Source organism: Leptodactylus fuscus, chromosome 1 (genome assembly GCF_031893055.1).
Source record: "Leptodactylus fuscus isolate aLepFus1 chromosome 1, aLepFus1.hap2, whole genome shotgun sequence".
Classification (NCBI taxonomy): Eukaryota; Metazoa; Chordata; class Amphibia; order Anura; family Leptodactylidae; genus Leptodactylus; species Leptodactylus fuscus.
Genome location: NC_134265.1, coordinates 217,045,676 through 217,073,499, shown reverse-complemented (window position 1 = coordinate 217,073,499; position 27,824 = coordinate 217,045,676). Strand labels below are relative to the sequence as shown.

The window sequence follows — 27,824 nt, the reverse complement described above, 5'->3', positions numbered from 1 at the left end:
CCCTGGGGTAGGTTAGGCCTGTTCCATATAGCGGATTTGGTTGACCCTTTGTCTTTGGAGCTCAGGCCCTTTGGTTATTTTATTTCAACTTTGGGTATGCCAGCTACTGAGTGGTTTCATTACCAGCGGATATTCCACTTTGCTAGGGCACAGTTGGGATTCATGAAGGTTTCACTTCCCACAGCATTTGAGCAGCTCTGCCGCTCAGGCTTATTTACTGAGGACCTTAAATCTACTACCGTATTTTCCGGACTATAAGCCGCACATAAAAACCTACGATTTCCTCAGAAATCGTAAGTGCGGCTTATAGTCCGGTGCGGCTTATATATGGATGGAAGCGGCGGCAAAGACTGCGTGCCGCTTCCATACATACATAAAAGGCACCATAAGGGTGCATTCACACTACCGAACGCCGGCGTGTATCACAGCCGTACACGCCGGCGTTACAGCAGGGCTGCCGGACACTTCCTATTAATTTCTATGGGAGCAGGCATGCGAGCGCTCCCCATAGAAATGAATGGACAGACACTTCCCATTCATTTCTATGGGAGCCGGCATGCGAGCGCTCCCTATAGAAATGAATGGAAAAAAGCAGTCCATTCATTTCTATGGGGAGCGCTCGCATGCCTGCTCCCATAGAAATGAATAGGAAGTGTCCGGCAGCCCTGCTGTCACGCTGAAACAGAACGTGAAACTTACCCAGCGGTGCAGGGCGGGCGGGCGGGCATTCAGGCCTCCTCTGCCTCCGATGTTCCGTCCTTCTCCTCCGGCGCTCGCTGATAATGGCCTGGGCGCATGCGCAATATCATAATGCTTCTACTGCTCATGTGCCTTGGCCATTATCAGCTTGCGAGCGCCGGAGGAGGACGGAACATCGGAGGAAGAGGAGGCCTGAATGCCCGCCCACCCTGCACCGCTCAGTAAGTTTCACATTCTGTTTCAGGCTTTTATTTTAAAACGGGGGGGGGGGGGGGGGGGGGGTAGTTTAATCTAGCGTTTACGGTTGGGCTCTATCAGCATGATTTTGCTGATAGAGCCCCTCCTCGCCTGCCGAGCGCTTCCAATAGAAGCGGCTGGCACGCGGGGGGTTAAGCGGCCGCTGGCAAAGTCTGCCTGCCGCCGCTTTCAATAAGATATAATGCGCACCGGACTGCGGCTTATAGTCCGGTGCGCCTTATATATGAACCGAGACGGACTATAAGGCGCTCATGGGCAATGCGGCTTATAGTCCAGTGCGCCTTATAGTCCGTAAAATACGGTATATATAGTATTATTTCTTCCCCGTAAGGCTGCCCTTCCCCTATTCATAGGTATATGTCCAAATGGGAGGAGGCCCTGGGAACACAGATCTCTCGGGAGCAATGGCAGATCATGTGGTCTCAGGCTGTGAAGTCTTCCTCATGTGTTATGCTATGGGAGACTCAGTAGAAGATTCCCATGTTGTGAGATCATACTCCTGCGCTTCTCCATACTCTTAACCCTTCTATTCCTTCTTCGTGCTAGCCTCGTTTGGAACGGTTCACCATATTTTCTGCCCTAGTATCCGTTCTTATTGGACTGAAGTTGCAACTCCTTACTGAGGACCTCTTCATCCAGGGAGTCCCGCTAGATCCTATGACCTATCTACTTAATCTGCCTCCTTTGGGCAAGAAGACGTCTCGTCTGTTTTTTTACTTATTAATAAAAAAAATTACAGTTTATAAAAAAAAAAAAGGGGGTTCATTGGGAAAACTGGAAGACTCAGGAAAGTACATGGGTGGATTAAAATTAGAAGAGAAGAAATACTCATCTACCCCTGTTCTCTTTTCCGATGTCAGGTCCCTCCTCCCATCTTGTGCAGGCAATGGCTGGGCTGGGCATGAAGTAGCTCAGATGGCCACTGCAGCCAATAACTGGCCTCAGGTGACGTCATTGTTAATACATCACCAAAAACGCAACATTGCTGAAGAAAGTGATTGCATGAGCCTGGTCACAGTGGTCGCATGAACCATTGCCTGCACAATATTTTTTATTTTATCTCATTCCCCCTCTCCTCTCCATAGTTTTTAGAAGATATGGTAAGATTTAGTATGAAGATTTATGAAATGTAATTTTTCTACTTTATCTGTTTAGAACCAAAAATAAACTCGAAGGGAACAGTGAGCCAAAGCAGAATTTGACCTGGTTTGAGTTTCTATCAAACGAGTGAGTAATTTATTTGGGGAAATCTATCATTTGCCCAATAAGCTTTGTTAACCTACAGTATACTACTATATATAAGTAGGTATTTTTGAGGTACACAGACTAATATAATAACCCATTGAGGAGACAGTCAAAAAACCAAAGACAGTCCTATTTTTCAAAACTGAAATGTGTCACTTGTATGGTAATAACTCTGAAACGCTTTAACTTAAATAATTTAGAGATTTTTTTTCATGACAAATTTTAGCTTATATAAGAACTTTGGTTCATATTTTTTTCACTTTTTTTTATAAAAAAAAATAGTAAATTTGGTAAAAATGTGGAAAGATTAGAAAATTTCAAAATGTGAAATGGTCTGCTTTTTAGGCAGTCACACCATATCACCATAATTCATCAATAAAATCCACTATAGTTTATATACTTTGCTTTATATTGGCACCATCTTTTAATTGTCTTTGAATTTATTTTAGATGTTAGAAGGCTTACAAGTCTAACAGCAACTTTTCACATTCACAAGAAAACATTCCAAACCCATTTTTAGAGACCACCTCAGTTCTGAAGAGCATTTTAAAGGCTTATATATTAGAAACCCCCATAAATTACAACATGAAAAAGAAAAAAATACTGTTCTTCTAATAAAACTTTGCTTTAGCCCCCAGAGTATCATGTTCCCCCACAGTATGGCTTCCACAATGTCATGTTCCCTTCAGGTTGACCCCACAGTATCATGTCCCCCCCACCCCTCAGGTTGCCCCCACATTATGACGCCCCCCTCCCAGGATTGCTTGTACAGTATACACTGTATATAATGAAAGAAAAAACAAAATGTATTACTCACCTTTCCCATTCCCCCGTTCACTCTTGTCACCGAGAGTCTTCAAGGAGCAAGAGGCGCAATGTTTGTGACGTCATTACATTACGACTGCTGCTCCAAGGACACCGGGAGCAAAGACAGTGGCCAGGTGGTGAAGCAGGGAGCGGACAGCTCTCTGCTTCATCTCTAGTTTCAACTTCTCTGGATGCTGATGAGTTGGTGCAGACCCGACCTGCTGCCCTGGGCAGTGGGACAGAAAATGCAGGGCTGTCCCACTGTCTAAAGGTGCCCCCGCTACCATAGGGCCCAATGCAAAAGGGCTCTATGACCACACTGCTCTAATATTCCCTAGCCCCCTCTTCCTTGAGTGACAGGAGAAGGTGAGATTTTAGCATAGCTCCCCAACCCTGTCACTCAAAGAAAGGAAGGGGGGAAGGAGATATTAGAACAGTGTGGGTTTTTAGCAGATAGTCGCTGTGTGAAATGTACCCCAGATATCCTTGTATAAAGGATCACAAAAAAGACAAAAATGTGTCAAAGAGGATATCTATAAATTCTAAGCATTATAGATATCCTCTTTGACACATTTTTGTCTTTTTTGTGATACTGGGTCTTAGCAGAGCAACAAAGCCACACTCCATGCTCCCTTTAAACAGAGTTTGTCACCCTAACTGAGCATATAAACCAAGACTCACAGATAGATATGTTAGGGTCACCTAAATAAAATGTTTTTGTCAATATGCCAATAAGCTGGGAGCATCAAGGGAGTTGCTACTTATCTGTTTCAAGCAACAGAAACGTCCTCATTACCCCAAAGGCTCATTTACATTTTGACAAAAACAATGGTATTTCGGCAATGGAGTCACTGATTCAAAAGGGAAAAACAACTTTTGCCTCAGGAGACCATAACTGCAAGGTTGGGTTGATGCGTTGGGTTGTTTTGACAGACTCTCTTTAAGTTATGTAGAATGACGTGAATCAGTGAAACACATACATACTTGTTCTGGACCTCAGAACAAGAATAAATGTTATAGGGTATTTCCAGGCAAAAAATAATTTTTCAAAAAGGTCTGTTAGTGCTATTAATATGATGAGCTCCTGGCACCTTCTGCATTTGTTTATATGGGTAGCTTCCTGTTCTGTTTTCCTACAACATCATGATGCCTTGTGCTTCACTCACAGCTGACTCCCTCACCCTCCCTTTCTCACTCACACCCCCTGTTTCCCTGGCTAGCCCACCTCTACTAGCCCTTCCTAACTAACTCAACTCCTCCCCCCACCCTATCATACTCACCCGTCTTCCTGTCGCAGTTTTCTCGAGATGGGACTTCACTTGTTCTGGGCGGACAGGAAGATGGGGTAATGGGGGTGGGTTAGTATTGGTAATGTTCTGTTTCTGGAAACAGGGAAACGGAATGTCACTGGAAAAACGGAAAATGTGCTTGGGGTGGTCACATGAGTGCAACAGCAATCAAGTAAATATATACATTTTTGGAGCTCTAAGTAATTAAGAAGGTAGATGGGGGAGATTTTGGAGGGTGGGTAGCTTAGATAAGAAAGATCATTTTATCCTGGACAACCACTTTAAGGGTTAAAGGTTTTAGATTTTACCAAAGACAAGTTGATCCAGGATTTTGTACTGCTTGCCAGATTTGGAGTCAGGAAGGGAGTCTACCACTTCCCTAAGCATTACCACCTATCACCACCATGTTACAGAGCACATTGCAGTGATAAACAACATACCTTTGTTATGTATGTAACTTTTGTAGATTTGGAGAAAAACATATTTGAAGCTGAGACAGTTACTGAACTTGAGGGAAGGCCTTTAGCTCTCTGGAGCAGTACTCTTGCCACTCAGACTCCTAAAAAAATCTGTCTGTACCATCCTGTGCAGTGAGAATTGATTTTATCATATATAACATCAGCCATCCTACTTGAGCAGCCATAGCAGTTCTACCTGGGTTGAAGGCCTGCCCCCAAAGCACCAACCGCCTTATAAAACTTCAAAGTTGTTTTTCTCCAAATCTACATAGGTGGCATATGTAGGAAAGGTATGTTGTTTATCACTGTAAAGTGTTCTGTAATGCAATGGTGGCAGTTCAATATGGGGAGGGAGTAGTTTACTTCAGTACACATTTTATTTTACTGAGCAGAGTGTCCAACACCTAGAAAGATTGATACGTAACAAAACTCAGGAGAACTTCTATGCATGTTACATCGACTAGTTGTTGCACCTGGCTTACATATTTCATTACTTTTCCTCCATATAAAGTTCAGAGGATACAGGAAAACCGGAAAAAGTGGAAAGAGGGACAAAAGTGAAAAGAAGGCTTAGCTCCCTGAAGAACAGGGTTACTGGATCCTGGCAAAAGGATAAGGTACCAATATGGATGTAAAATGTTATATAATGGCTGGGCTCTCTGACTCCTTCAATAGTCTCTCATTATTAGAGATGAGCGAACAGTGTTCTATCGAACACATGTTCGATCGGATATCAGGGTGTTCGCCATGTTCGAATCGAATCGAACACCGCGTGGTAAAGTGCGCCAAAATTCGATTCCCCTCCCACCTTCCCTGGCGCCTTTTTTGCACCAATAACAGCGCAGGGGAGGTGGGACAGGAACTACGACACCGGGGGCATTGAAAAAAATTGGAAAAAGTCATTGGCTGCCGAAATCAGGTGACCTCCATTTTAAACGAATAGTGGATTTCAAATCCGGGTCATATGAGAATGTGAACTTTGTGACTATGAGACAGGGATAGCTGTACAGGCAGGGATAGCTAGGGATAACCTTTATTTAGGGGGGAATGTTATTAAAAATAACTTTTTGGGGCTCTATCGGGTGTGTAATTATGATTTTTGTGAGATAAACTTTTTCCCATAGGGATGCATTGGCCAGCGCTGATTGGCCGAATTCCGTACTCTGGCCAATCAGTGCTGGCCAATGCATTCTATTAGCTTGATGAAGCAGAGTGTGCACAAGGGTTCAAGCGCACCCTCGGCTCTGATGTAGCAGAGCCGAGGCTGCACAAGGGTTCAAGCGCACCCTCGGCTCTGATGTAGGAGAGCCGAGGGTGCACTTGAACCCTTGTGCACCCTCGGCTCTGCTACATCAGAGCCGAGGGTGCGCTTGAACCCTTGTGCACACTCTGCTTCATCAAGCTAATAGAATGCATTGGCCAACGCTGATTGGCCAATGCATTCTATTAGCCTGATGAAGTAGAGCTGAATGTGTGTGCTAAGCACACACATTCAGCTCTACTTCATCGGGCTAATAGAATGCATTGGCCAGCGCTGATTGGCCAGAGTACGGAATTCGGCCAATCAGCGCTGGCTCTGCTGGAGGAGGCGGAGTCTAAGATCGCTCCACACCAGTCTCCATTCAGGTCCGACCTTAGACTCCGCCTCCTCCAGCAGAGCCAGCGCTGATTAGCCGAATTCCGTACTCTGGCCAATCAGCACTGGCTAATGCATTGTATTGGCGTGATGAAGCAGTGCTGAATGTGTGTGCTTAGCACACACATTCAGCTCTACTTCATCGGGCTAATAGAATGCATTGGCCAGCGCTGATTGGCCAGAGTACGGAATTCGGCCAATCAGCGCTGGCTCTGCTGGAGGAGGCGGAGTCTAAGATCGCTCCACACCAGTCTCCATTCAGGTCCGACCTTAGACTCCGCCTCCTCCAGCAGAGCCAGCGCTGATTGGCCGAATTCCGTACTCTGGCCAATCAGCACTGGCTAATGCATTGTATTGGCGTGATGAAGCAGTGCTGAATGTGTGTGCTTAGCACACACATTCAGCTCTACTTCATCGGGCTAATAGAATGCATTGGCCAGCGCTGATTGGCCAGAGTACGGAATTCGGCCAATCAGCGCTGGCTCTGCCGGAGGAGGCGGAGTCTAAGGTCGGACCTGAATGGAGACTGGTGTGGAGCGATCTTAGACTCCGCCTCCTCCAGCAGAGCCAGCGCTGATTGGTCGAGTTCCGTACTCTGGCCAATCAGCACTGGCCAATGCATTTCTATGGGGAAAAGTTAGCTTGCGAAAATCGCAAACTGACAGGGATTTCCATGAAATAAAGTGACTTTTATGCCCCCAGACATGCTTCCCCTGCTGTCCCAGTGTCATTCCAGGGTGTTGGTATCATTTCCTGGGGTGTCATAGTGGACTTGGTGACCCTCCAGACACGAATTTGGGTTTCCCCCTTAACGAGTTTATGTTCCCCATAGACTATAATGGGGTTCGAAACCCATTCGAACACTCGAACAGTGAGCGGCTGTTCGAATCGAATTTCGAACCTCGAACATTTTAGTGTTCGCTCATCTCTACTCATTATATCATCACTAATCAAAAAAAAAAAAAAATCTACAGTATAGGCACATTAATGCATAGACAAAATATCTTGTGAAAACAAACACAATATTAGAATTCCGTTTCCTTCTTAAATACAGGGGTGTAGCTATAGGGGGTACAAAGGTAGCAGTTGCTACATGGACCTGGACCCTGAGAGGGCCCTAAACTATATTCACTTATACTGGCATAGATTGTTAAGGCAGTTACAACTATGGAATATTATGTGTCTTTATGATCATTTATTTATTTATGGATGTACGATATTTAGATATTGATGTATTTATTTGTCTATACATTGATCAGATTAAGAGTCATCTCTGTACTTGCAGCGTTTACTTCTAGAGCAGGGGTAGGGAACGTACGGCTCTCCAGCTGTTGCAAAACTACAACTCCCAGCATGCATACTTGCTCTGCTGTTCTTGGAACTCCCATGAAAGTGAATGGAGCATGATGGGAGTTGTAGTTTCACAGCAGCTGGAGAGCCGAAGGTTCCCTACCCCTGTTCTAGAGGATAAAAATCTATCCTGGCCATGTGAAGATCAAACAGGTGTTCAGCATGTTACAAGACACAGCTCTGATTCACTGTACTGGAATGAGCCATGAACATCTATCTCCATCAACCAGATGTGTTTAACCCCTTGGCGTTCGGCCGGTTACACGCATTCCTATGCCGGCGAGGTATTCGATCGAATACTACTCGCTCATCACTAATAATAATACATTGGTTGTACTAAATAGTCAGGGAAGGGTCAAAACCAAGCACTATCCGTCCTTGTGGTCTGTTGCCACACTCTAAGATTACATAACCCCCGAAACTCTGAGCTAAAACGTCTTGAAAATAACAGCCAGAACTCATTCCTATCCATATGCATATCTTCCTAACTTGAAATCATTAGAGATATAAAATATCAAAGGTAATGGAGGTGCCCCACAAGCCTTGTGGTATGCACTGCAGTGAGAGCCCACACAAACTACTATTATACCCTGGGGTGTCTTTAGACCCTCAAAGTATAATTAGCAGAGGCCCAGGGAAGGCAAGTTAACATAACAAACAGTGTTACTTACCTCCCCTGGACTCCAGTATGGGCACCCATTCTCTTCTGATGTTACTTGGGAGGTTGGAAGAGGCTGAAGAGGACCGAGACCCATGCTGGAGCCCAAGGGAGGTGAGTAACCCTGTTTGCTATGTTTATATACCTCACCTGGGCCTCCACTAATTATACTCTGAAGATATTGTCAGGGTCTGGGGTTGCTAGGTGGGGTGGCATAGACACACAAGTCTAGTTTCTTTAGTCCAAAACAAAGGTAGAGTTTTATTTTAACTCAAAAATATAGTGCAACAACAAAAGGAAACAATACAAAAATAAATACCTGCCCGGCTAGGCCTAACTAAACATAGAATAGTTACCTCACCTAGAGTAGCAGAAATCCAAAAGCCAGTAAAATCATTCAGGACACAGCTCCAAAAATATGACCTCTCTGTTTGGCACTCCAGCCAAGCTCTGCCAAAAGTCTGCTGCTGGAGCTGGCTTCTTAAGCCTCCTTGATGAGGAGACTCTCAACAGCTGAGTCGCTGCAGGAACAAGCGCAAAGTGTGGACTGGAGGGGGTGGAATGACAGGTCCCACTACCAACCTACCTGCCATTCCTAAAAATCCAGTCCAATAAACAGAACTTTGAAATAACACTCATCAGACTAAAGTATCTGCTGAGAACCATTCTTTCTGGCGTTTTCTCATCTCACCCACCTGAGTAGTCTGGGTGAGTTGTACACCCCTCCATTATCTGACCAGCCATCGGCTTACAATATGTATAATATTAGTTCTGAATAGTAGTTTGTGGATGGCAAATCCCCAAAACTTTGGGTATGGACAAACCCCAAATCCCTGGGGCATTATACTGTGTGAGCGCCACTATCGGACAATATACTGTAAGGAGCCACTACAGGACATTAAATTGCATGAGGCTACTATGCAATATTATACTATATGAGGGCCATTATGGGACATTGTACTGTGCGGGGGCCACTATGGGGCATTATTCTGCCACAGGGATCTTTGGCATGAATATAGGTGTAATGGGAAGCAGGTGATGATATACGCAGTAACTGCACAGAGCCACGGAATAACAATATATAACAGTTTAATAAAGAAAGGAGGGGAAGGGGGATGAGAACGGGAGAGAAGGTAAGAAATAAGTATACAGTAGCTAAGCAAAACATATAACTTCAATATGACAGTGCGCACAACAAATAGTGGTAGTTACCCCTCTAGTGTCTTTAGTTAGAACCTGCATGCATTGGCTAGGAGAGGCCTCTCTTAAAGTAAGTCAGTAACAAGGTGCACCTTATTAATCTTCCAGGCAGGGGCCTGCTTTATCTTCCAGGCAGGGCCTGCTTTGTCTTCCAGCACACAAAGCTGCTTTAATGCTTGACCGAGCTGTATGGCCCCTCACTCTCCAACATACCTCTGTTTACAAGCTGACAAAAGGCAGGAATAGTGAAGTCTCTCAGGGTCCTTGTTCAGCAAAGGAAAGTCCTTAATGGGAAAAGCAGCCTGCAGCAGGTCCTCCTAGCATGACATGTGTCCCCCTTCTGCCTGCAGCTTCCTGTATTCACACGCTTTTCCTCTCTGGAACATACCATCTTTCTCTGAGCTGTAGGGGGGGTTCTTTTGTGAATAGATTTGCCCTGCAATTTAGTCTTTCAGCAGTAGATGGCAGCAGAAGATCAGACAAATGATACAGTTATTCCATAAGCCCCTTACATGCCCCCCCTCTTTGACATCGGCCGTCCCGGTCGATACTTTCCTTGGACGCCTTACATAGGGTCATGCGAAAGCACCTTCTGCTCGGCCTCCCAACCTGGTGTTTGGGGGTCAATACTTTATAATCAACCCTATTAACAGTATACACAAACTCATCTGCCAAATACCTTTCAGGGGGAATACCAGCATTGGCCCTCTCAGTTCTACGTGGAGCCATGGCCACTTCTCTCGTGGTCTGAGCCATATCATGGGTCACAGCATTCTCATTGCTGGCTCTGGCAAAGGTCAGATCATCTTCTGCAGGAGTGGCACCTGCATCTGGATTAGATGGAGGAAGGAGGCTGTCTTCAAGGTTTACATCTCCTGGTTCTCTGTCAGGCGATGCTTCCCAGTCGACTGGGTTGGTTGGAGGCTGCCACCATTCTTCATCTTCAAAGCCCCCCTCAGTGGGGACACATACAGATGCAGGAGTGCTCTCAGCTTCGCTTTCAGTCGGTCTTGCCTCAGAATAACAGGGCCTTAGCATATTTCGGTGGAGAATGCGAGTACGGTCCCCTCGCTCATTTTTCACTTCATAAACTGGTCCATGGGGGAAGGTTCTTCTGACTACAATGTAGGGTTCTATTTCCCAGCGCTCACTCAATTTATGTTGTGGACGCTTCTCAGCGACTAGAACCTTGTCACCCGGTTGGAACGGAACTTCTTGTGCAGGTTTTTGTGGCGGGTGTTTCTTTTCCTGTAGTCGCTTGGTGACAATGCGATGTACAGTCTCCAGTCGTCTGCGATGGCAGTCTATCCAGGAGCCCACACTCTGACTTTCACTATCCCCAGGGGGAGTCAGGTTCAATTCCTCGATGCCCTTCCCAGTTCTTCCAAACAACAAAACATATGGGGCATAGCCGGTGGTAGAGTGAACGCGATTATTGTAAGTCCACACCAATTCTGCTACATAATTGGGCCAGTGGCTCTTGCGATCATCTTCTAATGTGCGTAGCATCTGTAATAGAGTCCGATTGAACCTCTCACAGGCTCCGTTTCCTTGTGGATGGTACGGAGTGGTTTTTGACCTTTGCATGCCATAGATTCTCTGCAGCTCCCTCATGACACTGCCCTGAAAGCAGGCCCCTTGATCAGAGTGTATTCGTTTGGGACAGCCATACACTTGGATAAAGTTTTCACTGATGGCTTGCGCAGCTGATGCAGCCGTTTGATCTTTGGTGGGCGTCACTGCAAACTTGGTGAAATGATCCATCATCACAAGACAGTACTGATAGCCCCGATGTGAATGTCCAATCTTCAGATAGTCAATCATAAGCACTTCCAATGGCTCCTTGGTAACAATGGTTTGCGTTGGCGCTCTCTGTGTCAGGGACTTGCTTAGCTCACAGGCACGGCACAACTTGCAGGCTTTTTCTACTGTCTGGAGAAGTTGGGGACAGTATACTATCCTTTGCAGCCATTGGTACGTGTTATCCGGTCCAAAGTGGGCCCCCTTCTCATGAGCTTCCTGAGCCAGGGGTAATGCCATTTTCTGCGGTATCACTACCTGCCATCGCTCCTCTAGCTCAGCCGCCAAGTACACTCTGCGATACAGCAGCCCCTCTTGTACAGACAACTTCTCCCACTGGCTCAAAATCTGGAGGGTCTCGTGTGATAATTCTTCCCGTACCTTCTTGCTTGGTTTCCTCTGTTGAGTCACCCATTCCCTCACCCTGACTAACTCTGGGTCAGAAGACTGCACTTTGATCCATTCTTCTCTGGATTGGCCCAGTAGCTGTGAAGATGTTCCTGTTGTTATTTCCAAAATCCGAGCCTCTACAACCTTTGAGGTGAACTTGCGGAAATCTGGAATTTCATCTTCTTCCAATTGTTCATCTATTTCTCCCACAGGAACTTCTGAGGTGACTCGAGAGAGCGCATCAGCATTTTGGTTCTCATGTTTTGAGCGGTACTGTACATGGTAGTCGTACTTGGATAAACGTGCTATCCACCTTTGCTCCATGGCTCCCAACTTGGCAGTGGTGATGTGTGCCAGGGGGTTGTTGTCCGTGTATACTTCAATCCGGGCTCCAGCGAGGTACTCGGCAAACCTTTCAGTGATTGCCCACACTAACGCCAGCAGTTCCAAGCGAAAAGAGCTGTAATTCACAGGATTACGTTCTGTTTCTCGTAACGTACGGCTGCCGTAAGCAATTACACGTTCAACGCCCTCTTGTACTTGTGACAGTACTGCGCCTAGTCCGTAAAGGCTTGCGTCGGTATATAACCGGAAGGGAAGATTGTAGTCTGCATATGCGAGGATAGGGGCGCTGGTCAAGGCTTCTTTTATTTTGTCCATAGCTTCGGCTTGTCGAGGTCCCCAGTTGATCCTTTGTGTTTTCGGCCCTCTCGCAGTCCCTCTGAGTAATTCGTGCAAGGGTTCTGCCAACTTCGCAAAGTGCTTGATAAAGCGGCGGTAATGACCCGCTAGCCCAAGGAATGCACGAACTTCCCTCAATGTGGTCGGTGTGGGCCACTGTTGCACTGCTCTCACTTTGTCATCTGAAGGTTGTATTCCAGCTTCGGACACTTTGTGCCCCAGATATTCGATTTCTCTCTGAAAGATTCGACACTTCTTAGGCTTGAGTTTAAGCCCATGTCCCCGCAGGCGTCGGAACACTTGTCCTAACTGGTCTAGATGTTGTGTAAAGCTTGCAGAATATACCACGATATCATCCAGGTATATCAGGGTAGCTTCAAAGTTCCTGTCTCCTAGACAGCTTTCCATAAGGCGCTGAAAGGTCCCCGGGGCATTACTCAGTCCAAACGGCATTCGGTTGAATTCAAAGAGCCCCATGGGCACAATGAATGCAGTCTTGGCTTTGTCTTTCTCTGCCACAGGGACCTGCCAATACCCACTGGCCAAGTCCAGAGAGGAGAAGTAACGGGCTTTTCCCAAGGCGGTCAATGACTCCTCTATACGGGGCAGCGGGTAAGAATCTCGGATTGTACAACTGTTCAGTTTGCGGTAATTGACACAAAACCGAGTGGACCCATCCTTTTTCTTAACCAGCACAATCGGGGCAGCCCAAGGGCTTTGACTTTCTCGTATCACCCCGCTCTTCAGCATCTGCGCAAGCAATTCCTTTACTTCTTGATAGTACTTTGGGGGTATCTGTCGATATCTCTCTCTGCTGGGGGGAGCCTCCCCAGTGGGTATCTCATGTTGAATTTTGTCGGTACAACCGAAGTCCTCCTCGTGTCGAGAGAACGTGGCCTGATTTTCCCAGATAAAATTTTCTATAGTTTTGGCCTCTACAGGAGTAAAGGGTGTGAGGTCTGCTCCCATCTGTTCTAGGATAATGCGGCTGTTCCACTGTTCAGTGGGATCCTCTCTTTCTTCAAGGGATACGGACAAGGCCCAGGCTTCTCCCTCTATTGGTTTCAGCTCAATTGTCTCAGTACTTGCTACTTCTTCAGGCGCCAAATAAACATGTCCCAGGACGACACCCGGTGTGAGCGTGAGGGCTTGATCACTTGTATTCACACATTGCAAAGGAACTCTTCCATCTCTCACCGTGGCTAAAGTTCGTGCCACCAATGGATCAACTCTATCCTCTTCGAGGAATATGGGCTCCACCAAAACTTCTATACCCTCTAGCTTCCGGTGCGCCCCAACAGGTAACGTGAGGACAGTCTCTCGATTTGGTGGTAAAGTTATCTTGTTCCGCCTTGGTACGCGGATCTTTCCTACTGGATATCGATTCCCGCCATTCCTCCTCAAACCGCTGGTGCGGATAAGGTGCTGGAAAACTTTCTGCGTGGGTCTGTCATTAGCGGTCTGCTTCCAGTAATTAGGTCCTTCTTTGTTGAAAAGCAGCTGATCCAGCTCCTTCAAAATATTCATGCCCATGATGGCTGGCACCACCCTGTTGTACTGTCCTTCCGTTAATATAATCCCCTTCTGTCCTAAGTCTTGGCCACAAGCACGCACCGCCATCCACACGACTCCCACTACTGGAATAGGTAGATTGTTAGCGGCCATCAGCTTGATATGGGCTCTCTTGTCAATGGACATGGTCCGTCCAAAGTGTTGATAGAAGAATTGTTCTGGCATCGTGGTCACCTGAGACCCCGTATCTAGCAGGCATCTCACTTTCTTCCCTTCAAATTCAGCCGTAATCATTGGAGTGTTTGCAACTATATCTTCAGGGCATTTATCTCCCATACTGTCCGTTTGTCCTCCCGCCATACGCCCAACTATGGAGGGAGGTTCTAGTTTAACGTCGGAGTCCCCTGGGGTCCCCTCTTCTCAGGGCAGCGACTTGCCATGTGGCCCCACCTTCTACAGTCCCAACACTGATATTCTCTAGCGGGTCTCTGTCGCCTTTGATCAAACCGGTCTCTCTTTTCTTGCTCTGATGCTATGCGAGTGTTTGGCTGCGCGGCCGCTGGTCTTGTTGCTACCACTTCAGTCATTGGCGTTCTGGCTTGTAATTGCATAAGCTTCAGCTGCTCTTGAAGGGCTAATGCAGTCTCTTGCAGAAGATCTACTTGTTTTTCCAGCCGACTTGGCTCTCTGGGCCCCTCACTCGGGACTACCCTATGCGTCCGGACCTCACTCCATCTATTCGGTGGGTCATGGTCTTCAGCCTGCGTGCGTGAGACTGCCTCTTCTAATATCTCTTGGAAAGTCAGTTTTTTCTCTACTCTGATTCGTTCCCGGAGGGCGCTTTTAATCAGTGGATTGTATAGTCCTCTAAGAAATTGATCTCGCAGGGTGCGATCGGCATATCCGGGAGTTTGTGCTAGCTCTGGCTCTGCGGCAAGAATTCGCCTCATAATTCTCTGAAGTGCATTGGCATACTGTGGCAACCCTTCCTCCTCACATTGTAATCTATGAAACAATTGTGCCTGCAAATCACCTGTTTCAGGTCTCCCACCATACACTCTCTCAAGAATCTTCACCACCTGCTCCAGTGTCCTCCTTTCACTCTCAGGACGCAGCAATACAGTATCTTGAGCATGCCCCTCTAGGGCCATCAGCAGTATTTCACCTTGATTTTCTGTAGTTACTCCTGCCACCCTTAACATGCCTTTCATACGCTGTGCCCAGTCATGCAGCGGTATATTATCTCCTTGAAATTTTGGTATATGGGTCAACATTGCACCCAGGGATAAAGGTCTCACTGGTATTCCCCCATCTGGTTGCCTTGGTGCATCCCCTTCTGGTTGCACTAGTGCATTCCCATCTGCAGCATTCCCCTGTCCTTCCATGCCTCAATACAGACTGCGTATCCTGCCGACTACGCCAGAAATGTAATGGGAAGCAGGTGATGATATACGCAGTAACTGCACAGAGCCACGGAATAACAATATATAACAATTTAATAAAGAAAGGAGGGGAAGGGGGATGAGAACGGGAGAGAAGGTAAGAAATAAGTATACAGTAGCTAAGCAAAACATATAACTTCAATATGACAGTGCGCACAACAAATAGTGGTAGTTACCCCTCTAGTGTCTTTAGTTAGAACCTGCATGCATTGGCTAGGAGAGGCCTCTCTTAAAGTAAGTCAGTAACAAGGTGCACCTTATTAATCTTCCAGGCAGGGGCCTGCTTTATCTTCCAGGCAGGGCCTGCTTTGTCTTCCAGCACACAAAGCTGCTTTAATGCTTGACCGAGCTGTATGGCCCCTCACTCTACTCACACTCCAACATACCTCTGTTTACAAGCTGACAAAAGGCAGGAATAGTGAAGTCTCTCAGGGTCCTTGTTCAGCAAAGGAAAGTCCTTAATGGGCAAAGCAGCCTGCAGCAGGTCCTCCTAGCATGACATGTGTCCCCCTTCTGCCTGCAGCTTCCTGTATTCACACGCTTTTCCTCTCTGGAACATACCATCTTTCTCTGAGCTGTAGGGGGGGTTCTTTTGTGAATAGATTTGCCCTGCAATTTAGTCTTTCAGCAGTAGATGGCAGCAGAAGATCAGACAAATGATACAGTTATTCCATAAACCCCTTACATAGGGACTGTGCTTTCTGAACATTGTATTCTTAATCTGCCCCAGTGGAAAGTAATGAAAGTAGCTTACCACTTGCTCCTTAAACATCAATCAGCATGTGGGTCATTATATTATATGTGAAGGGCACTGTGAGGATCATTATTTTACATCAGATGTGGAGCACTGAAGGGACCATTTTACTAAGTATGAGGGACAATATACTACATGTAAGGGCACTGAAGGGGACATTCTATTCAGTTTGGGGACATTGAGGGGTCTATTGTAATATAACCCATTTTAATTGCATTTCAAAAAGGTTAGGTTTTACCACATCTTCTGTTAACCCTATGTTAGAAAATCATATAAAGTTTCACCAAACAATGTATATAATTTATTTGGTAAAACAATGATAACTACCCTTTAACCCCTTGCTGCTGTAGCTAGTTTTAGACTACCAGATAAAGATCTATTTTTCAAATCTGACACATCACTTTATCTAGTAATAACTTTGGAGCGCTTTAACTTGCTAAAGTAATTGAGATTTAATTTTTTCTTGACACATTGTACTTTGTGTTAGTGGTAAATTTTGGTTATATGTTTTATGTTGAGTTATAAAAAAAATAAGGAATTTGGTGAAATTAATGCATAAATATGCCATTTTCAAATTTTGAAATGATCTGCTTTTCATACAGTCATACCACTCAAATTAGTTCATAAATGTAATTTAAAGAGGACCTTTCATCAGATTGGGCACAGGCAGTGCCGTATACTGCTGGAAAGCTGACAGCGTGCTGAATTCAGCGCACTGTCAGCTTTCCCGATCTGTGCTCTGGGTAAAGAGCTATCGGTCCTGATACCGTAGCGCTTTACAGTCAGAAGGGCGTTTCTGACAGTCAGTCAGGTACGTCCTTCTTCACAGCAGCGCCTATCACGCTGTAAAGTGTGATCGGGGAGGAACGCTGAGTATCGGACGAGTATTATCAGGAGGGGAGAGGGGCATTCCTCGCTGCTCACACTGTACAGCACGATAGGCGCTGCTGTGGAGAAGGACGTTCCTGACTGACTGTCAGAAACGCCCTTCTGACTGTAAAGCGCTACGGCACCGGGCCCGATAGCGCTTTACACCGGGCACAGATCGGGAAAGCTGATAGTGCGCTGAATTTAGCGCACTGTCGGCTTTCCAGCAGTATATGGAACTGCCTGTGCCCAATCTGATGAAAGGTCCTCTTTAACATCTCTGCTTTATGTTGGCATATACTTTAAACATCCTTTAATTCTTTTGGCCATTAATACGCTTATGAATCAAACAGCAATTTACAAATCCCATTTTTTAAGAAGACTTTGAACGACCATTGTTTTAGAAATCCCATAAATCACCACATTTTCAAAACTGCATACTGAAATAATTCTAAATGGCATAAAAGAAGTTTGGTAACCCTATTTAGAGGAATTTAAACAAAATGGAGGCAAAATGTACATATTTCAGTTTCTTTCACTGATACATTCATTTAGCGCATTACACATTTACAAAGAAAAAAAATTTCCCTACAATTTGTTATGTAATTTTTCCCTTGTGCAGATATACACGTAGGGCAGATGACGGGCAGATTTTGGAGCCGCTGAGATTCAAGAACGGCAAAAACCTACAAAAAGTGACCCCATTTTGGAAATTAGACCCATTATAGGATATTGTGACTATTTTAACCCTACAGGTTTTCACAGAATTGGGCTGTGAAAATCAAAAAACATTTTTCCCATGATATGTTAAAGGAGAATATGCACAAATAATTTTCTAAGCACATATGGGTGTAAACTGATGAATGGGTACACAGCAGGACAGTGTTCTATAGTATAATACTCACTGACTAGGTCACCTTTTTGCTGTTTTTATTGCTTTTGCTATTTTTCTTGAAATTGTTTTTTGTTTTGTTTGTTTTTTTTAAAAAAAGATACACATAATGTCAGAATTGTCAATCTCGATTCTTTTTTTTAAATTTTTTATTAAATGTTAACAGAAATACAAATAAAGACCATAAAACAAATGGAAACAAGTTCCAAACAAGTAATAACAATAGATCAGGGATACAAAAGACCAATGAAATCTAAAGGAAAGAAGCTGAGAAGGGAGATGGGAGAAGAGATGATAAGATAAGAGATAAGATAAGATATTCCTTTAATAGTCCCACAATGGGGAAATTTCAGTGATACAGTTTCATAGATGGTACAGTAGTATATAACAGGAGAGCAACACATACAAGCTCATGGCAGAGAAATCCTAGGAATCAGAGCAACTAAAAAAGAAAGAAACACAGACACACTGCAGGATCATTTAGTTCTCTGTGCGGATTGATGTTAATAATAATAATAATAATAATAATAATAATACAGCCGACTTGGTTGTAGGACACGAGGAGGGGGGGTCACAGCATGTAGATATAACAAGCAGAAATTTTTGCAGAGGTGGGGGGACATATGCAGCTATTATGATAACATGTGGTAGTTCTTGGTAGGTAGTGAGATCTCCTGCTCACAGCTGATAGTTTGGTATCTTGTATCAGCACTATTGTCCTTTTAACCACAAAAAAAAATGCCCCAAATGTCCTTTGTCACAAGCCCTCCTCCTCCTTACCACAGTGTTCTACTGCCCCAAGGAAGTCAGAGACCATCCACCAAGCTTCCATAACTCCTGGGGTAGGTGGGTGATGGTAGGTTCCCAGGCTGTAACAGAGTCCCACGTGTCCACAGTAATAGAAAGAAATACCAGTCAGCTGTAGGCATCTTCACGCATCAGCAATAGACGCCAAAAATCATCTCCTTGAAGAAGAAGTCCACACTTCCATGTAGGTTTTCCTTCATGCCACATGGTGAGCCATGCTGTCCTAGCTGGGGGGATGGTAACAGGCACATGTGGAAACCAGCTGAATCAGGTCTTGTCATTGTCCATGCTTTACAATGGAAAACAAAAGGAACAAAATACTCCACAGGATCTTCCATTCGATTTATAGTTGCTAATTCATAGTGCTAGATTGCTTGGTTACCGGATTCTTGAAGATACAGAGAAAAAGAGTGAAAAAGGAAAGAAAAGTTTGCTCCCAGCTTGGAGCACTGCATCAAGGCAGCCAAGCCCCTCAGGGGGGCGGCGCCAAAAAAAAAAAAAAAAAAGGTATCAGAGACCTTGCAAGATACAGTAGATATCCTACGAAGACCAGGTGGTTTGGAAGGCCTCCACCATACCATTAAGAGTAGTAGTTAAGAATTTCAGACTTCATACAGGCTACAGGGGTGGGTTCCATAGGGGATGGGTGCTTTTCCTATGGAGGTGTTAGGGAATTGCTAGGACAGCAATTCCCCAGTAGCTGTTGGAAATCCTGGGAAGGAGCACAAGAGACAGTGAGCCCTAAGTTGAAACCCCCCACTGTCCCTTCCTGCTTGCCTGGTCCTATCCTAAGCAATAGGCAGCAACTTGGAGACGATCCCTTCCTATATACGTGACACACAAAACGCAGACAAGACAAACAACAACAAAGGGAGGACGGCTAGCCACGGTTCGGTAACAGTCAAGCAATGCAATGCCAAATCGAAGTCCAAAAGAATAGTCAATAGGAAAAGCCAAGTTCAGGATTAAGAATACAAGTAACTAAACAGCAAGAGAAACGCCAGCAAGCATGAGGCAATAGCAAGCACCAGTGTGAATGTGAGCCAAGCATAAATATGAAGGATTGATCCGCCCTGGACCTGATAGGAAGGCAGGCTGTCAATCACAGGGCAAGACTAAATGTAACCATTTGAGGAGCAGAGGGAAATGAAGGTGAAAACAGACGGGTGTGGTGGAAAATCAATTACCAAACTAGAGCCGTGTTCACACAGTGAGACCAAAAACTTTAAGGCCAGGGCCCCACAGGACATAAACGCCGCGATTTGTCCGCAGCGGAGACGCTGCGGGAAAAATCGCGGCGTTGTACAGTGCAGGCAAAGTGGATGGGATTCATGCGAATCCCATCCCAACTTTGTGGATGAAATCGTTGCGGCTTTGCAAATCGCAGCATGTCAATTATATCTACGGAAACGCCGGCGGCTTTCCCGTAAATATAATGTTAAGAGAAAGTCTGCAGAGGAAAACTCTGTGAACTTTCTCTTAAAAGTACTGTGGAAAGAAACGCAATGTGTTCACGCTGTGGTTCTTCCCGCAGTGCTTTAGTGCTGCGGATACGGCCCGTGGGACCTTAGCCTAAGAAAGGAATCAAACTGCACACGCCTCCTGCACCGCAGCATGCGAGCAGAGGGTGGCGCAGTGACCCGAGCAGGCAGAGACGTTACAGGAGGACTATGAAAGTTTTAGCAGGAGAGAAACCTATAAATGACTGAAATAAGGCCTTTCGCAGAGTGGTGTAAACCCATGGGGCCCCATAGAGGGCAGTCAAGAATTGAGCTATTTCTTGGTAATGGAATCATGCTGAAGCAGGTAGTTGGAAAGTAGATGCGAAATAGTCAAAAGGTTGGAGCTTCAAGGACATCGGGTCAAGTAGGTCCGCTAAATGAAATAAGCCAGCAAGGGGTGCACCATAGCAGCCATGAGTCCCACCGGGAGGAGTTGGTTGTAAAGGAAGGAAATCATGGAAGAATGTGAGGCCAGGAAAAAAAAGCTTATGACGTGTTTCAGATCATCCTAGTGAAATGAATAGGACCCAAGAGAAGGGTGGGAGGCTCAACTCACCCAAAGGGCCTAACATTCTGCTGGTTAGAGGCTCAACTCAATCAAAGGGCCAAAAACTAAAACTCTGCTGCTACAAGGCTCAACTCACCCAAAGGGCCAAAGACTATACTGGTTAGAGGCTCAACTCACCCAAAGGGCCTAACATTCTGCTGGTTAAAGGCTCAACTCACCCAAAAGGCCTAGCATTCTGCTGGTGCAATGCTCAACTCCATTAAAGGTGAAACGTTTAGATGGCTTCTTTCCAAACCGAGGGTGATTCCTTTCGGTAAGATCTGATGGCTATTTCCAGCCCTGATTATCCTGGTTGATCTTCAGTAATGAGGCCAGCTCAGCATGAGGATCTTCTACATTAGGTTGTCAATGCCCACTAATGTGCATGAAGACTCGATCACAGTAAATGTTCTTATTTTTCTCCAATTCAATCCTCTGAATGAACTGCTCTGAAAGATGGCCTAAGCACTGCTGCAATGGCAATCACTGGCTTTTCCTGTTGTGGTTCCAAAGAAACTTGTGCCTTGCTTGAAGAAGAGACAATCTTAGGCTGTATTCACACAGATTAACGCCAGGCATTTTTTGTGTGCTTTTTGCACATAGCACCACGTTAACGCCGGGCAACGCCACCACAAAATAGCGCGGCGTTAACGCGGCCTACACGCGGCGTTAACGCGGCGCTACGCGGCGTTAACGCAGCGCTATGTGCAAAAAGCACACAAAAAACGCCTGGCGTTACTCTGTGTGAATACAGCCTTAGTCTGACTGCTGGTTGCTTGTGCTGCAGCATGTGGAGTTGGGTCTGTCAGCCTTGTGATGAACTCCTCATTCTGGATCCCATTACTTTCAACAGTCTCTAAAGTCTTTTGACACTTTGAATTTTGTTCAGTTCCAAATGACTCTGTGTTTAGATTTGGCTCAGTCACAGCTCCAGAACATGCCTTGGAAGGCAAGGTTTCCTTTAGTGGCTCCATCTCAGCAGGATGATGATGGTGAAGCTTGGTTAAATCTGGTGTCAGAAGGAAAATTGGTTTCTGATCTACAGCTAAAGTACTGAAGCATGTTGTTTGGACTATTAACACCTGATCAGAACCCTGTAGAGGTAATGTAGAGTCCGATATTAGAGTAGTTGTAGTAGTAGTTGTTGCAGCCAATTCTCCACCTTTGCGGCCCTCTAAATAAAAGTTACCCCCAGGACTTGATGCCAAATTGTTATCAATTTCACAATCAAAATCAAGGTCAAAGTCTGGGTCCTCACTCCAATCCACTGCATCAATCCCACACAATGAGAGTGATGGTTTTGGAACCACTGTTTTATGGGCTAACAATTTTATAGGGGCTAACACTCTGCTGCTGCAAGACTCAACTCACCCAAAGGGCCAACAAATATCTGCTGGTTAAAGGCTCAACTAACCCAAAGGGCAAAAAACTCTGCTGGTGCAAGGTGCAACTCACTTAAAGAGGACCTTTCACCATTTTTCCCAAAGGCAGTTCTATATACTCCCGGAAAGCTGACAGTGCGCTGAGTTCAGCGCACTGTCGGCTTTCCCGATCTGTGCCCGGTGTGAAGAGCTTATGGTCCAGTACCGTAGCTCTTCTATGGTCAAAAGGGCGTTTCTGACAGTTAGCCAGGAATGTCCTTCTGCCTCGCGGCGCCTATCGCGCTGTACTGTGGAGCGGGGAGGAACGCCTCCTCCCTCTGCTCACACAGCTCGTCCATAGACGAGTATTATCAGGAGCGGGAGGGGGGCGTTCCTCCCCGCTCCACAACATATTTTGCCGTATCCTGAAAACCAAAGGAGAGGGACTGTCAGTGCAATAATACACACACAGCTCTACTACTTCTCTATATACAATGCTCTGCTATATCTCTACATACACAGCACACACAGCTCTGCTACATCTCTACATACACACAGTTCTGCTACATCTCTATATACACACACAGCGCACACTACTCTGCTACATCTCTACACATGCGCACAGCACGCACCACTCTGCCAAGGGTGTAGTGTGGAAAAATGGCGGGGTTTTTATGGAAACCTGAAATACAGCTTTGTGCATGTGGAGACTAAGTGCCTGTGACCTTCTATTGGCTCATAAGGGACATGTGACCGTATGCATGGCAGTTGGAATATGAGTGTAAGATTTGCAGGCTTGTATTGGCTAATCTTTCGACATACCATCTATATGACCACCTTACCTTGTATTGGCTAATGCAGGTCATTTTTTGGGAATTCTGTATCTCAGAAACAGTACGTCCTGAGAACTGAGACCCAGTCTAAAACCTTCCCGAACACCTGATGTACCTGGGCGCCAAATTTGGTGAGGATCGGTGCAGTTGTTTGGTCTCGCATAAAGAACAGACAGACAGACAAACTAATTTTTATATATACAAAAAATAAGAGATATTGGTATAAAGAAACTTGTTTCTTTATACAAATTACACTATATAATATAAAAAAAGTATACTATTAGTTTACGTTATGTTCACATGACATTGGCAATAAAGATGTTGGTTGCATAGAACTGCGCCTTTTTAACCAGCTGTACTGCCGCATACTTACCAATGAACCCCACCCCCTCCCAAACCCAACCATTCACCACCATTAAAAAACAACATGGGGCCACACAGTGGCTCAGTGGTCAGCACTGCAGCCTTGCAGTGCCGGAGTCCTTGGTTCAAATCCTGCCAAGGGCAAAAAAAAACCATCTGCAAGGAGTTTGTGTGTTCTCCCCGTGTTTGTGTGGATTTCCATCCCATACTCCAATTACTGATAGGAAAAAAAATGTACATTGTGAGACCTATGTGGGGCTCACAATCTACATAAAAAAACCCAACACTACAGCAGCCATTTTATTAACAAAAAAACAAATAAATAACAGGTCGGGTCAAAGCCCAAAAATAAATATATATAAATGACTCAGGAGCACCATAAATTACAGATGGCTACACAACCAAACTAATAACCACTCCCTGAGACACCACTCAGGGCTCGTTCCCATCTGCGCCCGTACTCTGTTCTGCAGGCGGAAATGGGCTTGAAAAGTCTCCGGCAGTGTGCGCCGGTGAGCGTTTTATGCGGTCCGTGGCGTAACCGTTTTTTTTTAAACCAGACACAGAGTCGGACATGCAGTACTCTGTGTCCGGTTTGTAAAAAAAAAAAAAAACACGGTTTCGCCATGGAGCGCATAAAACGCTCACCGGAGCTCACGGCCGGACTTGGCATGACAGGTTTCCGTCTTCTGCATGCAGAAAACGGAGATCGAATGCTGGTGTGAACCCAGCGTCAGCAGGATCCCAAAAACAGCCAGGCCACATGCCATTAATTTTAGGGGAAATCTAACCACAATGTTTTGTCCCCCTGGAATTTTAACCAACACCATGAACACCCCCTCCCCCACCCCTTTCACCCTGCCAACACCATTGCTATGACAGAGAAAAACTCAACACACTCCAAAATCATTTTAAATAAGGACAGGTGGGACACTACCGCTTCCTGAGCCACAACGGACTCCTGGAAGCTGCGCTGGCCTTTTAACCCATCCCCTAATTACTTCCGCTCTTCTCTCTAACTGCTGAGCGCCGCTATGGCCTTCCTCTAGCATTGCCTCCCCATTGTTTGGGTCTGTTGGAGGACCCGAACTACTAAGAGGTGTACATTAAAACAGCATTAACACATGGAGTTCAGCAGACCCCATTGACCATGCAGTCTTACATATTAAGAAAAGACAATATTCACAGAGTGTTTAAATGTTTTACAATTGTATAAAAAAACGGATAAAATCATATGTATTGCCAATTGAACCAATAAATAATTCCATTTCTGATACAACCGTGCATTATTATTATCACTCTTTTATCTTCTAGGGTAAGATGAAAGAGCAGCTGAAAGAGAAAGGCAGAGATCCAAAGGACAAATGGATAAATGCCAATGGGCATAACCTGGTGCCAGGCTGCTTTTCAAGTCACGCCAAATGCACTTTATGCACCAGGTCACTTGTAAATGGGAGTGGACTACAATGCATGCGTGAGTAGGCACTGCTTGTGCTTGTTTGCTGGAAGGGTGGGCACTGCCACATTTCATTTTCATCTTTAACCTCAGTTTTTAGCATGGTAAGCAGAACTAACAATTTCCACAGAATTAAAGGGGTTATACAGCTTCCAAAAATTATCTGCAAGTACATCCATAGCAGTGCTAAATACTCACTGTTTCCTTGTGTAGATATAAAAATTATAATTACTCATTAGAGTTACAATTTTTATAGGGGGATAGAAAATGACATTTGTATGTAAGCCCCTATTTGATCTGCATGTACAAAATTGGTTGGCGCATTTCTGCAATTTTGGCGTTTCCTTAACACCCACCCCTGTAAATATATATGTGGTGTGTACAAATTCCTCACATCTTGCAGGTTTTTTTGGAAAGTGCATTTTGTTTGCAGAGAGGGGTTGCTTGAGCATGCACTTTATTTGCAAATTTGAGTTTTTGTGCAATTTTTATTTGTCATCTTTATTTGCTGAAAGTGGTTGTATATGTGAAATGGTAAACAGCATTTTTATTCGCAGTATGCTGTGCACTCTCAAAAAAAGTAGATTCATAGTAACGGTGTGTTGTGTGTAATATAGATGTTTAAAATATTAGTGGAAGGCAGCAAAATATTGCTTGTCTTCTCTGTCAGTGTTTTTCAGAATTATGAATATAAATTTTGTACACCTTGCTTTATTATTTTATATGTGAGTAAGATTGAATGAGTTTTAGATGCAAATATATGTTTTAGTGCATTTTTTCAAATAGCTATTTGTGTTTGGCACAAAATTACATGAAGGTGGACATGGCTATTGATAACCCTTTGAAACATATGTAAGTTTCAGTTGTCTACTTTAAAGAGGACCTTTCACCATATCCGGGCACAGGCAGTTCTATATACTGCCAGAAAGCTGACAGTGCGCTGAATTCAGCGCACTGTCGGCTTTCCCGATCTGTGCCCGGTGTGAAGAGCTTACGGCCCGGTACCGTAGCTCTTCTATGGTCAGAAGGGCGTTTCTGACCATTAGCCAGAGACGTCCCTCTGCCTCGCGGCGCCAATCGCGCTGTGCTGTGGAGCCGGGAGGAACGCCCCCTCCCTCTGCTCACACAGCTCGTCCATAGACGAGCATTATCAGGAGCGGGAGGGGGGAGTTCCTCCCGGCTCCACAGCACAGTGCGATTGGCGCCGCGAGGCAGAAGGACGTCTCTGGCTAATGGTCAGAAACGCCCTTCTGACTGTAAAGCGCTACGGTACCGGGACCGATAGCGCTTTACACCAGGCACGGATCGGGAAAGCCGACAGTGCGCTGAATTCAGAATATGGTGAAAGGTCCTCTTTAATATAGGGTTTAGGGTTACACTTGCTTCTTGCTGTGTAATCCCTTTGCATCTTATAGGGTGATACTTTTTTAGTGCAAGGTTGAGGCCCCACGTTGCAGAAAAACAGCTTTTTTGTTTTGGATTTTACTGCACTTTTTGAGCCAAAGCCAAGAGATGCTACAAAAGGAATGAGAGATATAAAGGAAGTACTTATACTTCTACTTTTCCTTCAATCCCCTCCTGGCTTTAGCTAAAAAAATAACGCTGCAAAATCTGTACTATAAAATAGCTGCTATTTCTAAGGTCGTTAGCCTAACAGGATATTTTTTGTTCCTTCCAGTTCTGGTGATTTTATTAAGATCTGTACATATAAAAATTTTCTAGGTTTACACTTTTTGCAACTAATATATATTTATTTGCATTTATTATTATTATTATTATTTTTTTTTTATTTTTTTTTAAAAAAACATACACTTGTTTGTATACAGCACTAAGTGGTATTTTAACAATGTTGCAGATATCTGCTTTCAGAAAATATATAAGTATAGGGGGGTTAGTATGATTTTTTTTTAACCCACCAATTGGATGAAAATTAGGGACGTGCCTGCCATCTCATGCCAGGGATTTGCTCTCTGTTCTAGATTATTGACTCAGACTGCAGACAAACTGTGATAAAGTGGAATATGACACTCATGCAACTGGGTGGCATTGATGGGTGGCAGTTAGGGGCAATTATCTAGAGCAGAGAGTTAAGTCCCAGCAGGAAAACAATTGCTCCTAAAGCCCTTTTCAGCTAAAAAAAAATCATGAATTTTATGAAAATAGAGTTGTTATGCAGTATAAAGAAGGACATCTTTGGAAAGTGTAGAAACCTCTCTACAAGGCACTGTTATTACTTGATACCATTTTCCTGCTGACAGACTCCCTTTAACCACTTAAAGATGCAGGTAGGATTGAGCCGATCTTGAGATTTCAGGATCGTTTTTAAAATCCGATTTCTGATCATTTTCCATTCGAACCCGATCCCAATTCAAGTCAATGGGATTTTTTTTTAATAATCGAAGATCGGATTTTAAAAACAATCCTATTCACTACACAGCATGGAGTCTAAAAATTTAACGCTTTAATTGTTAGACTCCACGCTTTGTAGTGATTAAAAAAAAATCCTCTGACTACTTAGTCCCCCCTGGTGTCCACTTACCTGCACAGAAGCGCTGCCCCCGCCTCCCAGGTTAGTGTTACAGACCTAGGAAGAAGGCGGGGCTTGTGGCTTAGGAGAGTGTGGGCAGGTACAGGGCGGGGAGACGTGAGTGTTCCCCACCCAGTACCTGCCCACACTCTCCTGAGCCACAAGCCCTGCGTTCTTCCTAGGTCTGTAACACTAACCTGGGAGGTGGGGGCAGCGAGGCGAGAACAGGAGCGAGAACAGCAGGGACCGGACTAGCGGCAGCGCTTCTTTGCAGGTAAGTGGTATGCTCGGTTCACATATGCTGATGTGTTCCATCTGTAAGAGTCCGCATGCGGACCCCTACGGAAGGAACACAAGCACAACTGCAAGCGCTGTGCAGTTCAAGCACACCGTTCCCATTATAGTCTATGGGGCCCATGCGCTTATATGTGAACCAAGCCTTAAGATACTAGAGATGTTAGCTAGTCTCCCATTAGACTGAATGGACGCA

General features: G+C 45.0%; 1 protein-coding gene across 1 annotated transcript in view; it reads left to right on the top strand.

Moving 5' to 3' along the window:
* Positions 1 to 27,824, top strand: part of ARHGEF18 (Rho/Rac guanine nucleotide exchange factor 18) — a 272,094-nt gene that overhangs the window by 104,951 nt on the left and 139,319 nt on the right. Inside the window, 3 exon segments of the mRNA XM_075283699.1 lie at positions 2,113 to 2,184; positions 5,268 to 5,373; positions 24,666 to 24,825. Of these exon segments, the coding sequence (XP_075139800.1) occupies positions 2,113 to 2,184; positions 5,268 to 5,373; positions 24,666 to 24,825 (338 nt within the window).